We start from the raw sequence: 16,530 nt of genomic DNA, 5'->3' as shown, positions 1-16,530 counted from the left end.
CTTTTTAAAGATATGAATTGAAGACCCCTTCCCCTCATTGCTGTTTTTCTTAATAGGGCTCTTTTTTTGCCTTAGAGCAAATTTTGATTTTCATGTATTTAAATTTATTTATTTTTCTTTCATGACTTCTTGATTTTGTCTTGTACTTAGAGTTTTTCTAAAGCTGAAAGTGTTGTTTTTTTTTTTAATAAATGTGGTTTTCTTTGTTTTTTTTTTTTAATTTAAGCTTTTTATTTTTAAGTAATCTCTACACCCAATGTAGGGCTTGAACCCATAACCCCAAGATCGAGAGTTGCATGCTCTCTCAACTGAGCCAGCCAGGCACCCCTAAAAGCTGAAACAATTTTTAATTTTTCTTATTATTTTTTTTTAATGTGTATTTATTTTTGAGAGAGACCGAGACACAGTGCAAGCAGGGGAGGGGCAGAGAGAGAGGGAGACAGAGAATCTGAAGCAGGCTCCAGGCTTTGAGCTGTCGCTGACAGAGCCCGACATGGGGCTCGAACTCATGAATTGTGAGATCATGACCTGAGCCAAAGTTAGGTGCTCAACTGACTGAGCCACCCAGGTGCCCCAAAGCTGAAACGGTTTTAAAGAATTCTTTTTTGTTATTACTTTGAGTTAGTTAAAAAGAATACTTAAATGTGTCTGGTCTGAAGAAATTGATATAGCAAATGCTTGTGGGCCCCATCCCTACTTATGCTTCCTACCTCCATTGAACGTTTTGTGTTTAATCTTTCTTACCTTCTAAAAATATAATTTAAAACCATATTTATTCTTTATCTCTAAACAGTATATTGTATTTTTCTGAGACTTTATTTTTCACATCATATTTCTGAGATTCATTTATGTATAGTTGTAATAATCACTTTTACTGCTGTATAATACACCCTTCTGTGACCTTCTGCTATTTATTTATCCATTCACCTATTGCCATTTAGGTTTGTTTTTTTTTTTCTGTTTTTTACTGTAGAAGCAGCATTCCTCTTTTATACATGCCTGTGCATATACTTGTGTGAGAGTTTCTTTTTTTTTTATTTTTTTATTTTTTAACATTTTTTATTTATTTTTGAGACGGAGAGAGACAGAGCATGAACGGGGGAGGGGCAGAGAGAGAGGGAGACACAGAATCGGAAGCAGGCTCCAGGCTCTGAGCTGTCAGCCCAGAGCCGGACGCGGGGCTCAAACTCATGGACCGCGAGATCGTGACCTCAGCTGAAGTCAGACGCTTAACTGACTGAGCCACCCAGGCGCCCCAGAGAGAGTTTCTATTCCAAGGGGTGGAATTGTTGCATCAGGCGATGTGAAGGGGTATTATTGCCATTTGGAATTGTATTCCTATGATTATTAATGAAGTCCAGCATCTATTCATGTGTTTATTGGCTATTTGTTCTGGTTACTAACTACTCTGTGAAATCATTTGTTAATATTTTCTCTTAATTGTGCTTTTTTTAAATTTTTAATTAGTGTGTAGTATTTCTTTATTCTTGATTCTTTGTCAGTTAAATATGTCACAAATATCTTCTGTTTTGTCGTCTTTTGATGATTGAAGTTCTTTATTTAAAATCTTTTTTTTTTTTTTTTTAATTTTTTTTTTTTCAACGTTTTTTATTTATTTTTGGGACAGAGAGAGACAGAGCATGAATGGGGGAGGGGCAGAGAGAGAGGGAGACACAGAATCGGAAACAGGCTCCAGGCTCCGAGCCATCAGCCCAGAGCCTGACGCGGGGCTCGAACTCACAGACCGCGAGATCGTGACCTGGCTGAAGTCGGACGCTTAACCGACTGCGCCACCCAGGCGCCCCTAAAATCTTTTTTTTAATGTTTATTTTTGAGAGAGAGAGAGAGACAGGGCACAAGTGGGGGAAGGGCAGAGAGAAAGGGAGACACAGAATCCAAAATAGGCTGCAGGCTCCAAGCTGTCAGCACAGAGCCCGACGTGGGGCTCAAACCCACAAACGGTGAGATCATAACCTGAGCCAAAGTCACACACTTAACTGTCTGAGCCTGAAGTTCTTTATTTTAATAGTTTTATTTTTTACCATTCTTTGGAAAACCAGACCACTTCATTTTTCAAATGTACTTAAAAGCCAGCATCTGTCAGTGCTCCACTTATTTCTATGATTCTTATTTTCACTCAGTTTTTATCTCTGTATTTCTTAACTTTTTTTTTTGCTAATTCTTGGATGCATTTAAAAAGATTAAATTTATTTTTTTCATACAGTATATATATATTTTTTCAACAGAAGATTGGTTTATTCTAAACCATTTGAAATTGAAGTTCTGGAATAGTTTATTATTTAATGTAAAAAAATGCCCATAATAAGATAGCATTAATGTAAATTAAAAATGAATAAAAAAGTTAGAATGGATATGAACTTTCTGATTAAATAAGCAACAATTTTCATGACCATTAGGTCTGTCTAGTAAAGAAAAGGAAGGGGGAGTGAAGCTCTTGCTATGGACCCAGTTCCCCTCTGCACTTTTTATGGATAGAGGTTCTTTTCTTTCTCTGCCAGTTCCTTAAGCACTGTGATGCCTGGAAGCTTTGGCCTAAGTTCTGTTTCTTCATTTATAGTGATTTGTAGAGATGTGTAAATTGTATTTCTCATTGTTTCATCAGCACAATTTATAATTTATAAAGTTTTCAGAATCATCAGTATAAATAGCAGGATTCTGATTTAAGTACAAAGTTAAGAGCTAAGCTTTCATGATAATATGGAAAATGCTTGTGTTATAATATTAAATAATAGAAAGTGAACCCAATTTTATATATAGTCAAACCTGAACAGATAAATTTGAGCTGTGCAGGTCCACTTTTTTTTCTCTAGCTTTACTTTATTGTAAGAAAACAGTATATAATACATATAACATACACATGTGTTCATTGACTTTATGATATTGGTAAGGCACGTGGTCAGGGTTTTGGAGAGTCAAAAGTAATATGTCGGGGCACCTAGGTGGCTCAGTCGTTAAGTGTTCGACTCCTGGTTTTGGCTCAGGTCATGATCTCACAGTTCATGAGTTCGAGCCCTGTGTCAGGCTCTGTGCTGAAAGTGTGAAGCCTGATTGGGATTTCAATCTCCCTCTCTCTCTGATTCTCCCTGGCTTGTTCTCTCTTTGCTCTCTCTCTCTTTCTCTCTCTCTCAAAAATTAAATAAGTAAACATAAAAAAAATTAAAAAATAATATGTCAGTTTTTGATTGCATAGAAGATATGTATCCCTAACCTCTGCATTGTTCAAGGGTCAAGTGTATATGGTAAGATTAAAAGTTTGTGAACAATCTGCATTAAAATATAGACTGCGAGGAAATATATAAAAATATTACATATTTTGATTAACTTAGGCAGTGGCATAGGCAACTCTTTTAAAGCTCTATTGTTGCATTTATTAATGTCTTATAGTATGTATTCGTTATAATAAGGGAAATATAACAACGTTTTTAATCAGTGGAAGGAAAATATAAATCATACCACCATAGGTAAGATGTAAAAACCTATGGAGTTTCATATAAGTATATACAGAAAGTTTCGAAGTTACGTGACAAATATTTTAATGGTAGATTAGATGAGGAATGTTAGACAGTAAAGATGACCTAAACTATAATTAGATAATAGGAAAATTCTTAGATCAGTAAGCTAAAAGCAATGTGGTATAATTTGGAAAAGCATTTGTTCGTTACTCAGAAGATTTGGATCCTTTGTTTTCTAGACACGTAACTTCCTGGTTTAAGGTACTATTTCTGAGCACCATGATTATCAGTAAGCATTCTCAAGGATGGTATAATTAACTTCTATTCACATGGAACCAGCTACTTAAATAATAGCTCATTTTTCCAATTAAGTAATAGCTCCTTTTTCTAATTAAAAACTTAATTGTATATATTATTTGGAAATATTTCTTGACATTTCTCATTTCTCTCTCCCGTTTAAACATGACCACTCTTGACAGTCCATCTATGTTTTTTTAGATCTTTGTGTATGCATTTGACTTAATATATGTATGTAATTGCTGTGTATACTTGTATGTGTCTATTTTTATAAATGGAATCATCTATATATAAATATTGCTTTTTAACTCTAGTTTTGAGATTTTTTTTCACACCACTATTTACAAGGGTATCTCTTTTTATGTTTTATTGTATAGATGACCACTGTTACCCTAATGATGGTTATTAAGGGTATTTTTTCTTTTTCAAAATAATATGTAGTGTCAATGTAAATAATAATAATGACAACAACAATAATAGCTTACTCTGGGTCAGTTATTCTGAGTTTACATATAACATCTCATTTAATTCTCAGACATATTAGGGGTAGGCATTGTTTTTAACTTCCATTTAATGGATAAGGAAACATGTACTGAGAGATCTAACTTGTCCAAGTTCACTTAGCTAACAAATGGTAGAGCCAGGATGGAAACTAAGGTGGTCCTTATGTGCATATTGGTGCAACACACAGTCTTTATTTCTTGTTGGCTGATAGTTTATGGCTGTAAAATTGATAAGGATGGTTTTATTACTCTAAGTTCCATATTTTTTAAACAAAATAAAAATAATAAATATTATTAATGTAGGATTATAAAGGTAATATGTATCTATTGTGTAGTAAATTTGGAACATTCAGAAAGCCTAAAAAGAAATGTAAAAATTCCCTGAAACCAAACCACTCAGAGCTACTATTATGGTATTTCCATGCTTTTCATGAAGGGGAGCTTTTTTTCAGTTTATAGCCTTCATTTTATGAGATCTCTAGGATTGGTAGAGAATTGTAGAATTATGTTACCAGTAATCAAAAATCAGTTGACCTTCACTTGCGTGGATAACTTTTGATCTTATGATTGTTCCATTTTCATCCTCTGTGGGCCATTGTTAGCTTTTAAAGTATTTCTTGTATTACTGATCCCATTACTCAGTAAACCTTGGAAACCTGAGCCAGTATTTTCCTCATAGAGTATCTCTATTGATTTTTCTGTGACAATGATTTTGCTGTTGCAAGGTGCTATGTTGATTCTTTTTTAGAGCACTTAGAGAATTTGAAATTCTTAAAATATTGTAAGAAGAAAGTGATCTTTTCATATCCACTCTCCTTTAGTGTATTAAGACATTTCCTATAATTTGAAGCCATATCATAGTATGTTAGACTCTCTAATTTTTCTAATGGGTTTTAAAGGATACGAATCTTTGAACCAGTGGCCATGAATTTTAAACAACAAAAAGCAGTTAGTATTATAAAAAACATTTAATTTGTTTTATAAACATTACTTTGTAGGTATCTGTAATGCGTGATGAGGAGAAATTGCTGAGAATGAAAATCAATGAACTGGAGAAAAAGAAAAACCAGTGTTCTCAGGAAATAGATATGAAACAGCGAACCATTCAGCAACTCAAGGTAACAGTTTTGTTTTTAAAATAGTTTAAGTAGATTTTGTTGGTGTATTTTAGTATCTACTTAAATGTATCCATTCTTTACAGCAGATTCTCTTTTGGCTGTTTCTGGAATCTAAAATTTTTTTTTAATTTCTTAAAATTAAGTATGGCCATAGTGATTTGCTTCTAATGAATAGAGTACGGAAAGGAAAAGGTAGTATCTTTACAGCAGAGAAACCTGGCAGGTACCACCTTAACCAGGTGTCCAGGAATAGTGTCACCAGTAGTAAGTCATGTTGAGACCATGTGCTTCCTGATAGGATATGTCCAGAAGGGCAGGGCCATCTCATGTGGTATTTTACCCCCAAATCCATAATCTCAGTTTAATTAGGAGAAAACATCAGACAAACCCAAACTGAGGATGTTCTACAAAATACCCGACCAGTAAAAAGTGTCAAGGTTATTAAAGAAAAAGATTACCAAGGAATTCTCACAGAATAGAGGAGACTAAGGGGAAATGGTTGCTAAATGCAATCTTCGATCCTGTATGGGATCCTGGAAGAGAAAAAGGATGTCACTGGAGAAACTGGTGAAATCCAAATAAAGTCTGTAGTGTTCATTAGCATTATTGCATCAGTGCTAATTTCTTTTTTTTTCACACAAAGATGATTTTTTCCATATTTTAAATAATAGACAATGGAGACTCAACTACTCATTCTTCTGTCCAGTGTTTTGCAATTTTTAAATAAATGTACTTTGATAATGTAAGAGTTAACATTAGGGGAAGCTACGTGGAGGTTATACAGGAGATCTCTTCTATCTTTGCAACTTTTTTGTGAATCTAAAATCATTTCAAAATAAAAAGTAAAAAGAAAGTGAAGCTCATGTTCTAAAAAAACTATTTTTCAAAAGGACACTTAAAAAGCAAAATCCCGGGGCGCCTGGGTGGCTCAGTCGGTTAAGCATCTGACTTTGGCTCAGGTCATGATCTCACGGTCCGTGAGTTCGAGCCCTGTGTCGGGCTCTGTGCTGACCACTCAGAGCCTGGAGCCTGTTTCAGATTCTGTGTCTCCCTCTCTCTCTGACCCTCCCCCATTCATGCTCTGTCTCTCTCTGTCTCAAAAATAAATAAACGTTAAAAAAAAAGAATTAAAAAAAAAAAAAAGCAAAATCCCTTTATAAGTGATTATATTTTGCTTGACATCAATTAAGTGGATTGGGCAACAATAAAAAGAATGGATTTGTTGTATTCTTTGCATGTTTGCTTTTAAATGAAGCAAACCAATGAATATTCAGATATAAACACATGATTTAAATTTTTTTTAATGTTTATTTCTTGAAAGAGAGAGAGAGAGAGAGAAACAGAGCATGAGCAGGGGGAGGGGCAGAGAGAGAGAGGGAGACACAGAATCTGCCGCAGGCTCTAGGCTCTGAGCTGTCAGCACAGAGCCCGACACGAGGCTGGAACTCACAAACGGTGTCATGACCTGAGCCGAAGTCAGATGCTCAACTCACTGAGCCACCCAGGTGCCCCAACACATGATTTAATTTTTAACTGAATGTAATCCTAATAAAGCAGCCTGTACTTTCATAATAGGATTCAGAGATTTCCAGGTTCTGTAACGATTCATTGTAAAATTTATAAAGTGAGGAGATAGTGTTGACACTGAATGAGACAGGGAATAAAGGATTACCAGGTAGGTTAAAACTAGAATTGGAAGATTTCCAGTGTCCATAATTTAGTCTTGCCTTTGTGGTGTCTGTTATTTTTTTCAAACTTCCCAGCTACTTTCTATGTAGAGGGTTTGGAGGACCCTATTTTTTCAGCTTTTTAAGTTTATTGATAGGGAACTTTTTTTTATGGTTTTCCTTGTTCCTTCTATTGTTAAATGTATAGTGAGCCTCCATATCCTCATTTCTACTTTTTTGATGTATAAGAGAAACCTGGTAGCTTAAAATATTGAGTAAATAAAATGACTGGGTAGTAACTTTGAGGTAGATTAAAGGTATCAAGTTGTTTTTGTTTTTGTTTTTCTTATTACTACTCTCACCCTGCCCTTTTCTCCAAGGTGAAAAAACTTGGAAGTTTGAGACTAGTAATCAGCCTTGTAGGAGAGAGATTTCAAACCTAACATTGAACCCTATTTTTAAATCCCAGTATTAAATATTGGTGTGCATTTTAGTTACATTTGCATTTAATTCCTGTTGTTTCATTTTGCAGGAGCAGTTAAATAATCAGAATGTGAAAGAAGCTATACAACAGTATGAGAGAGTATGCAAAGGTCAGGAGCAAATCTCTATTTCCGGTACTAAAATAACTGCATAACAATTGATTTAGCATTTTCCTCTGAAAATTATAAAGTAAGGTCAACATAAGATGTAACTGTATCAAAAGAGAAAAGCATTGATTTTTTTTTTTTAAGTTTATTTATTTGTTTTGAGAGAGACAGAGAGAGCACAAGCAGGAGAGGGGCAGAGAGAGAAAGGGAGAGAGAATCCCAAGCAGTCTCTGTGCAGTTAGCACAGAGCCTGATGCAGGGCTCGAATTCACGATACCATGAGATCATGACCTGCGCCAAAATCAAGAGTCCCAGACACTTAACCAGCTGAGCCACCCAGGCGCCACAGAAAAGCATTGATCCTAATAAGTAACTTGTCAACATAAAGTTTATTCTTAGAAAAATAAAACATTAAACAATGCTCAGTTAAAGGAATATTGATTTCTAGATAATGGCCACTATTTTCTGAAAAACAAAGTCGGTTACATAGGTCACAATGAATGGAATAGATTTCTAGCAAAATCATGTAAGAATATACATCAAGTAAAACATCTTTAAAATTAAAATATTTTTAAAAAGTTTTTAAAAACCATTAAGTACTTCAGCTTCACATCTTATGTGCTGAATTTTGCTTTTTTTACTCAAATTTTACTTTTAAATTTGAAATGTAAAATTACCTTTGTAGATGATACATCTTTCTATTTGTGATATTATGTGCATTCCTCTACTGCCCGTCACTCATCCCTCAATCTCTTAGTTGTGTGGTTAGTAGAGCTGGGATTTGAACGTAGGTCTGTTTCATTCTTAAGTTTCAGATTCTCTTCACTAATTTCATGCTATTTGTATTTGGCCAACTAAAAAGAAGGGGTAGGTCAACCAGATTATTTGTTTAGATGATTTGGACATTTGTGGGATTAACTAGGATCAAATATTTGAGTGTGTGTATGCATAAATATGCTGTGTATATATCTGCACACTGTCCTATTTTCTCCTGCCTGCCTTTTTAGGCTTTTGTCCCTTAACATTTCTTATTTCTATAATGCTTTTAGGGATTTTCTTTACTTTGACTCTTTTGTCATTGTTGATAAATGTGAATAGATCTTAGCTATTCTGAAAAAGCATGCCCTTGGACCAGGATATAGTTTCTATCATATTTTAATTTTTCCTCTCATTGCAGAGTATTGAGAACTGTGGCATAGGCCCATTTTGACAACTTTAATCTGACTTCCATGCTCTTGAAACTTGCTCCCAAGTCGCTTATAACCTATGTATTTTCAAATCTATTAGCTTTTTGCAATTCCTCCTTTCCTTTGTCCTTTCTTTTATTTTGGCATAATTATTCACTCTCCTCCTTTTCCTCCTTTTCATTTTTTATGTAGCATTTATTGTGTGTGAGTATATTTTTTTCTAAATAAAATGGTAAATATGTAGCTTCCCCCCTTTTGAGACTTGTCTCAGCTGTTGTGATATGTTCTGTACCAGTTGCTGCCTGTCTCTCAGAATGAGCCTCAGCCACTGTGGCAACTTTCCTAATGAAGGCCTCATCCTCTTTGTTCCTTTTGTTTTCTCACTTGAGAGTTCATTCACTCCTGTGATTTCATTCCCCAGCAAACACAAAGGGCATTTTCACTTTGGCTTCTATATGTCCATTTAAACACTGAGTACCATTTACTTAGATATCTTAGTATAAAATTCTTGTTTTAAAAATTGAGCTATAATACCTAATAATTACCTTTTAAAAGTGTAATGCTGAGTGCATTTTAGTAAATTTACAGGGTTGTACAATCACTATCATTATCTAATTCCAGAACATTTTCATCACCCAAAAAAGAAACCCTATACCCATTAGCTGTCACTCCTCAGTCCCTGTCATCTACTAACATACTTTCTGTCTCTGGCTTTGCCTGTTGCAGACATTTCATGAAATGGATGCATACAATATATGGCCTTTTGTGTCTCACTTCTTTCCCTTAGCATGTTTTCAAGTTTCATCCATACTGTAGCATGTATCAGTACTATATTCCTTTTTATGGCTGAATAATATTCCATCATAACAAATATACCACATTTTATTTATATATCTGTTGATGGACATGGGTTATTTTTACTTTTTGGCTTTTATGACTATTTGTGTATAAATTTTGGGGTGGGCATATGTTTTCAGTTCTCTTGGAGATATATATCCATGAGTGGAACTACTGGGTCATATGATGATAGCTCTGTGATTAAGTTTTTGAGGAACTATGAAATTTTCCCTCAATGGCTATACCATTTTACATTCTTACCAACAGTGAATGAAAGCTCTCCAAATAGTTACCAGAATTTGTTATTTTTCATTTAAAAATTTATAGTATTAGTTTCCTAGGGCTGTTCTAACAAAGTATCACAAACTTGGTGCTTAAGACAATGGAAGTTTCTTTTCTCACGGCCCTGAAAGCAAGAAATCTGAAGGTATTGATAGGGATATGCTTCTTTTGAAGGTTCTGGGGAAGAATCTTTCCTTGTCTCTTCTGATTTCTAATGCTTGATGGCAGTCTTTTGTGTTCATTGGCTTATGGCAGCATAACTTCAATCTGTCTCTGTTTTAACATGGCCATCTTTCTGGGTTTTTTTTGTTTTTTTTTTTTTAGTTTTTTTAATGTTTTACTTATTTTTAAGACAGAGTGTGAGTGGGGATGGGGCAGAGAGAAAGGGAGACACAGAATCTGAAGCAGGTTCCAGGCTCTGAGCTGTCAGCACAGAGCCCGACGCGGAGCTCGAACTCACAAACTGTGAGATCATGACCTGAGCCCAAGTCGGACACTCAACTGACTGACCCATCCGGGTGCACCCTTTTTTTTTTTTTTTTTAATTTTTTAATGTTTAATTTATTTTTAAGACAGAGAGAGAGCGTGATGAGTGGAGATAGGGAACATGGCCATCTTTCTTATGGGTGTGTCTGTATTGGTGTCTTCTCCCTATGTGTCTCTGTCCAAATTACCCTCTTCTTAAAAGAAGACCAGTCATATTGGATTTAGGGCCCACTCTAGTCTAGTTTACCTTATTCTTAACTTGCTTATATCTGCAAATACTCTATTTGCAAATAAGGTCATATTCATCGTAGGTGGCCATGAATTTTGTGGGGGGGACACTATTTAACCTAACATGCAGGTAGGTATAAAGTATTATGTCATTGTGATTTTGATTTGCATTTCCCTAATGACTATTGGTATTGAGCATCTTGTCTTGTGCTATAGGCCACTTGTATATCTTTGGAGAAATTGAAGTCCTTTGCCCATGTTTCATTTGGGTTATTTGTCTTTTTATTATGGTGTTGTAAGACTTCTTTATATATTCTGGATACATGACTTATCAGATAGATTTGCAAATGTTTTCTCCCATTCTGTGGGTTGTTTTTCACTCCCTTGATTGTGTCCTTTGATGCATAAAAGTTTTGGATGAAGTCCCATTTATCTGTTTTGACTGATTGTATTTTAGGTATCATGTCTAAGAAACTGTTGCTTAATCCAAAGTCATCTGTGTTTTCTTCTAAGAGTTTTAAGCTTTTAGCTCTTATAATTAGATTTTTGATTCATTTTGAGTTAATCTACTTGAGTTATAGTTTTGTATATGGTGTAAGGTAGGGGTGTCTAACTTAATTTTACATATGAAGATTCAGTTGTCCCAGAACCAATTTTTGAAAAGACTCTTCTTCCCCCTACTGCATTGTCTTTGCACCTTTGTTGAAAATCAGTTGATCATCAATGTAAGGGTTTATTTCTGGACTTTCAATGCCATTACCACACTGTATTGTTATTATAGTTTTACAGTAAGTTCTGAAATTAAGAAGTGTTGTTTTGGCTATTTTGGGTTCATTGCATTTGCACATGAATTTTAGAATCAGCTTGTCATTTTCTGCAAACAAGCCAGCTAGAATTTTAATGGAAATTGTGTTATATCTTGAGGATCTCTTTGGGGAAATTGTCAACCAAATGTGGAACATCTTTTCATTTAGCTAGGCCTTCTATAATTCCTTTCAGTGATATTTTTTATTTTTTAGTGTATACATTTTGCACATCTTTTGTTAATTCATTTCTGTTTTATTCTTTGTAATGCTATTGAAAATGGAATTGTTTCCTTAATACCATTTTTTGGATTGTTAATTGCTAGTATATAGAAACACAATAGATTTAATTATATTTATCTTGTATCTTGTAAACTTGCTGAACTACTTTATGAACTCTAATAGGGTTTTCTTTCTTTCTGTCTCTTTCTTCTTATGTACAGTATCATGTCATCTGCAAATAAAGGCAGTTTTACTTCTTTGTTTTCATTCTTTTTGACTTTTATTTCTTGTTCTTGTTTAAGTGCTCTGGCTAAAACCTCCAGAACAGTGTTGAATAAAAGTGATGAGCGTGGACATTTTTGTCTTATTCCTGATTGTAGGGGGAAAGTTTTCATTCTTTAACCACTATGTATAATGTTAGGTGTTGGGTTTTTGTAGATGCTTTTTATCAGGTTGTGGAAGTTTGTTCCCTTCTTTCTGTTCCTAGTTCATAGAGTGTTTTTATCATTAAAATGTGTTGAATTTTGTCAAATGTCTTTTTCTGCATCCCATCGAGACAATTGTATGGTTTTATTCTTAATTAATTAGGTGTATTGCATTGATTGGTTTTTATATGTTGAACTAAACTTGCATGCCTGGGATAAATCCCACTTGGTCATGGTGTATAATGCTTTTTATATGTTGCTGGGCTTAGTTTGCTGTACTCTGTTGAGGTTTTGCAACTATTTTCATATGGGATATTGGTCTACAATTTTCTTTTCCTATGCTGAAGTTTTTGAAGTCTTATTAAATTCTGAATGTGAATGTCTGTGCTCAAACTGCTTTAACTTTCTGGATCTCTGTTACTGATGTCTACTATTTCCATTGTTTAGACCAGGGATTAGGAAATGGAAGTCTTCTGACCAAATCCAGTTTACTGCCTAATTTTTTAAGTAGTTTTGGAACATAGCAACACATTCTTTTGTATTGTCTGGCTGCTTTCATATTACAGCGGCAGAGGTAAATAGTTGTTATAGTCCTTAAAATAATTGTTATCTGACCCTTTGCAGAAAATGTTTGACTATCTTTGCTTTTAGACTTTAAATAATATTGTCTTCCCACACCCTCAGAAGTAGTACCTAAGTTATTTTACTTCTTTTTACTCTTCATATTTGTCCTAGCTCATTGCCAGGTTTTATGTCAAACTCACTCGTATAGCAACACAGCTGGATTAGATTTTTCTAAAACTCTTCTTTCATTGTCATTTTCCTATTAAAATTTTTCAATCCCTTCATATTGCCTACACAAACTTTTACCCTCTAGCTAGGGATTTTAGTCTACCTTTTTCTAGCCTAATATAACTTTTCTGCTCTATCCAGACTAATTTGTTTTGTTCTCTTATTGTGACCTGCTCTATTTGCCTCTGTTCCTGTGATAAAGAAGGCAAATAAAAGACCACACATTTCCTTTGGAAATATATGATCTCAAGAAAAATACCCCAGAAGAAATCACTAACTAAAACAATAAGTCTCTACATACTTGGGAAGTTTTGAGAAATTTTTCCATATAATCACACACAGATCTTACTTTACCTTCCCCCCCCCCCCCACCCTTTTTAACTTTGTAATTTTATTTTATTTGAGAGAGAGAAAGATTGGGGGAAAGGGGCAGAGAGAGAAAGAGAGAGAATCCCAAACAGGCTCCAATGCTCATCCCATGACCCTGGGATCACAAGCTGAGCCAAAACCAAGAGTCGGACATTCAACTGACTGAGCCACCTAGGTGCCCCTTAACCTTTATTTTAAAAGGCTAAATAATATTACATTTTATTGATATTGATATATCATACTGTATTTAATATGACCTTTTTTTTAATGTTCATTTTTGAGAGAGAGAGAGAGAGTGGGGGAGGGGCAGAGAGAGAGGGAGACACAGAATCTGAAGCAGGCTCCAAGCTGCTGTCTGAGCTGTCAGCACAGTCTGACATGGGGCTCAAACCCACGAATGGTTAGATCATGACCTGAGGCGAAGTTGGACGCCCAACCAACTGAGCCATCTAGGCGGCACCCCCCCCCCCCTTTTTTTAATGGGAAAAGAAAATTTTATTCCCTTGAAAGAAAGCCTTAAGTAATGTAATAAAATTTATTAGGATAGAGGAGATAAAACTGATTTTAATATACACTATTGCAAGGAGCGGAGTCCTTCATTGGCCTGAAGACATGGTGTTGATCATAAATGAAACATAATGTCAAAATCTAGTAGAGAATATTATATGCTAATTTAAGGTACAATTTCAATTGCTTATAAAGTAGGAATCCTTATTCCTATTTTTCTCAAATTTTAATTAAGAAATAAACATTTGTGAAGGAATCAGAAAGTAAAGATGACCTGAATACCCTTTATTAGATTCACTGTTTTTAAATATTTTGTCACATTTGCATCTGTCTCTGGCTCTTGTCTCTTTCTCTAATATGCATGTATAAAACTGAGCAACTTGAAAGATATTTGCAGGCATCAATGATACTTTACGCTTAAATACTTTATCATGAAATTCATAAGGTAAGGAATCATCTTACATAAATACAGTATCATACTTAAGAAAATTAACAACACATTTATAATCTAGTGTCCAGTAATATGAACTCTTTTGATGAAAAAAATACTTTTGGTTACTTCAGACATTGTTTTTTTGTTATTATAGACATTACCGTGAATAAATTTGTACAAAAGTGTGGATACATGTAAATATATTTGTAAGGAAAAGTCTTAGCAGTGTAATTGTTGGCCCAAATGATGAGTATTTGAAATTTTGATAAATATTGCTAAATTGCTCCCTAACGTGATTAAACTAGTTTATATTCACAGTAAAATAGTGCATAGAATGCCCGTTTCCCCACATTTTTGCCAGTATCAGGTGTTACCAAACTTCGGACTTTTGCCAGTGTGATATGTGAAACTGCTGTCCTGTGGTTTCATGCTTCTGTAGTTGGTCCGTGTACATCTGGTATATATTCTGAAATAAATTTTAACTATCAATAAGTGAGTATTTCTAATCTGGAGTCTTGGATGGCGTTTATATTTATTTCTCTCCCTGGCCTCGTGTACGTGATACACGTACACGTGTATTTTTTTCTACTTCCTTTTTTTTTTCTACTTCCTTTTTTTTTTCTACTTCCTTTTTTCTACTTCCTACTTGTTCACAAATGTTATGTTGAAGCCTTTATTCCTTGAAGCCTTCCTAGGACACCATAGCTCTAGTGACGCTCTCCCCTCAATGCTAAATGCTTGGTTGCTGGCTTATTTGACAGTCATTTATTTAGCTGTGGTAGCTCACGGCTATCTTTAGATAGCAGTGAAGAGATAGCTGTCTCATAGCTGTCCTCATGCTGCTTTATTTCATTTTATTAGTTGTGTATTTCTGGATTGCTTCCTGAAATGAAGTGTATATTATTGGAGGTAGTGACTGATAAAATAATTCTTTCTTTTTTTTAACTGCACCTACCTTTCAAATAATAATAGTCATTAGTGAAATTGTCATTGGTGTCCTGGGACTTTCCTAATTGGTAACTAGATACTAAAACCTTTTTCTTTCTAGCCTTCTAGTTTAGAGTAAAATCTAGGGTGGAAGAGAGAAGGGGTTCTTTGAATAAACTTTTAATTAACTAATTGTATAATCTGAATATATTTGCAAATCATACTTTTTAAAAGAAAGAGTTTAGATAATAATACTAAGACTCTTTCGATCCTAGGAGGAATTCTGTTTTATTAGCACTCCTGGCAGCTTACATAAATGGACAGAAATACTAAAAATTATTCATATAATGTTTTCTTAGTGTTTTGTCTTTATTTTCTTAATTGCTTTATGTGCACTTTGAGAAGGCCTTTTGAGGTTTTTGTCATTTTTAATGTTCAGTGACCTGAGGTTGAACTGTATGCATCTGGAGGTTTATTACCTCTGGCGTCAGTAATAATAGTTTTGGTAAGTTTTGTAGTAGTGCCCTGCTACAAATGTGGCCGTCTCCAGAGGCCACGTTTTCCTTTTTCCCTCTTTCTTGCAGGCAGCATTAAAATGGAATTGTTTATGTCATTATTGTCATTTTTTAAGGGCCAGAAACAATTTTGGTAAGACTAATAGCACAGTCATTCCTGAAGAGCTGATTTTAAAAATACTAGAAGTAAATATTTGGCTTTGGAAATTTTTGTAGAAAAAAATAATTACTTGAGATCTAAAAAAAAAAAAAAAAAGTCAAATTGGGATTGAGCCCTTTTTGTTTTTAGGAGGTAAATGTTTTACTTTTGGTTTGATAATATTATACTGAAAATGAATGTTTTGCAAATAATGGTTTTTCTAAGCCCCGAGATTTGTGTTTATTAGTACCAATAGTTTGATATTATAAAAAATTGTTAATTTTATCTGAAAAGAGTTTCTTTTCCATCCATCCATTCTTGCAATCATTCAAGTATCTATCTGTATGTCAGATACCTATTTAGTGCTTCATATCTGCCAGTACTGTTCTAGGCATTGAGGTACAGCAGTGAACAAGACAAAGCTTTTATGTGGAACTCAGATTCTATTTTAGTTAATAAAAGTGTATTTTAATTTTAGAAGAACTCAAGAAAAATTGGATAGTTAGATGTACATGTTAGTAGTTTCTAAAATGTTCTCCTCAAATTTTTAGATCTAAATGTTAAAGAGAAAATAATTGAACACATGCGAATGACATTGGAAGAACAGGAACAAACTCAGGCAGAACAAGATCAAGTGCTCGAGGTGAAGTTAGAGGAAGCCGAAAGACTGGCCACAGGTAAAACATGGTTGCTTAAATATCTCAAGGTCTGTATTTTCTTCTCTGTATTT

General features: G+C 34.4%; 1 protein-coding gene across 5 annotated transcripts in view; it reads left to right on the top strand.

The window, feature by feature from the left end:
• Positions 1-16,530, top strand: part of KIF20B (kinesin family member 20B) — a 73,014-nt gene that overhangs the window by 36,182 nt on the left and 20,302 nt on the right. For all 5 annotated transcript variants that reach the window (XM_078434574.2, XM_078434575.2, XM_078434571.2 and 2 more), the window contains 3 exons: positions 5,272-5,391; positions 7,591-7,651; positions 16,352-16,477. In XM_078434574.2, the coding sequence (XP_078290700.2) occupies positions 5,272-5,391; positions 7,591-7,651; positions 16,352-16,477 (307 nt within the window). The remainder of the gene's footprint in view (positions 1-5,271; positions 5,392-7,590; positions 7,652-16,351; positions 16,478-16,530) is intronic.

This window comes from Panthera onca, chromosome D2 (genome assembly GCF_046562875.1).
Source record: "Panthera onca isolate mPanOnc1 chromosome D2, mPanOnc1 haplotype 2, whole genome shotgun sequence".
In the NCBI taxonomy this organism is placed as follows: Eukaryota; Metazoa; Chordata; class Mammalia; order Carnivora; family Felidae; genus Panthera; species Panthera onca.
This window is presented reverse-complemented; position numbering and strand designations above follow the sequence as displayed.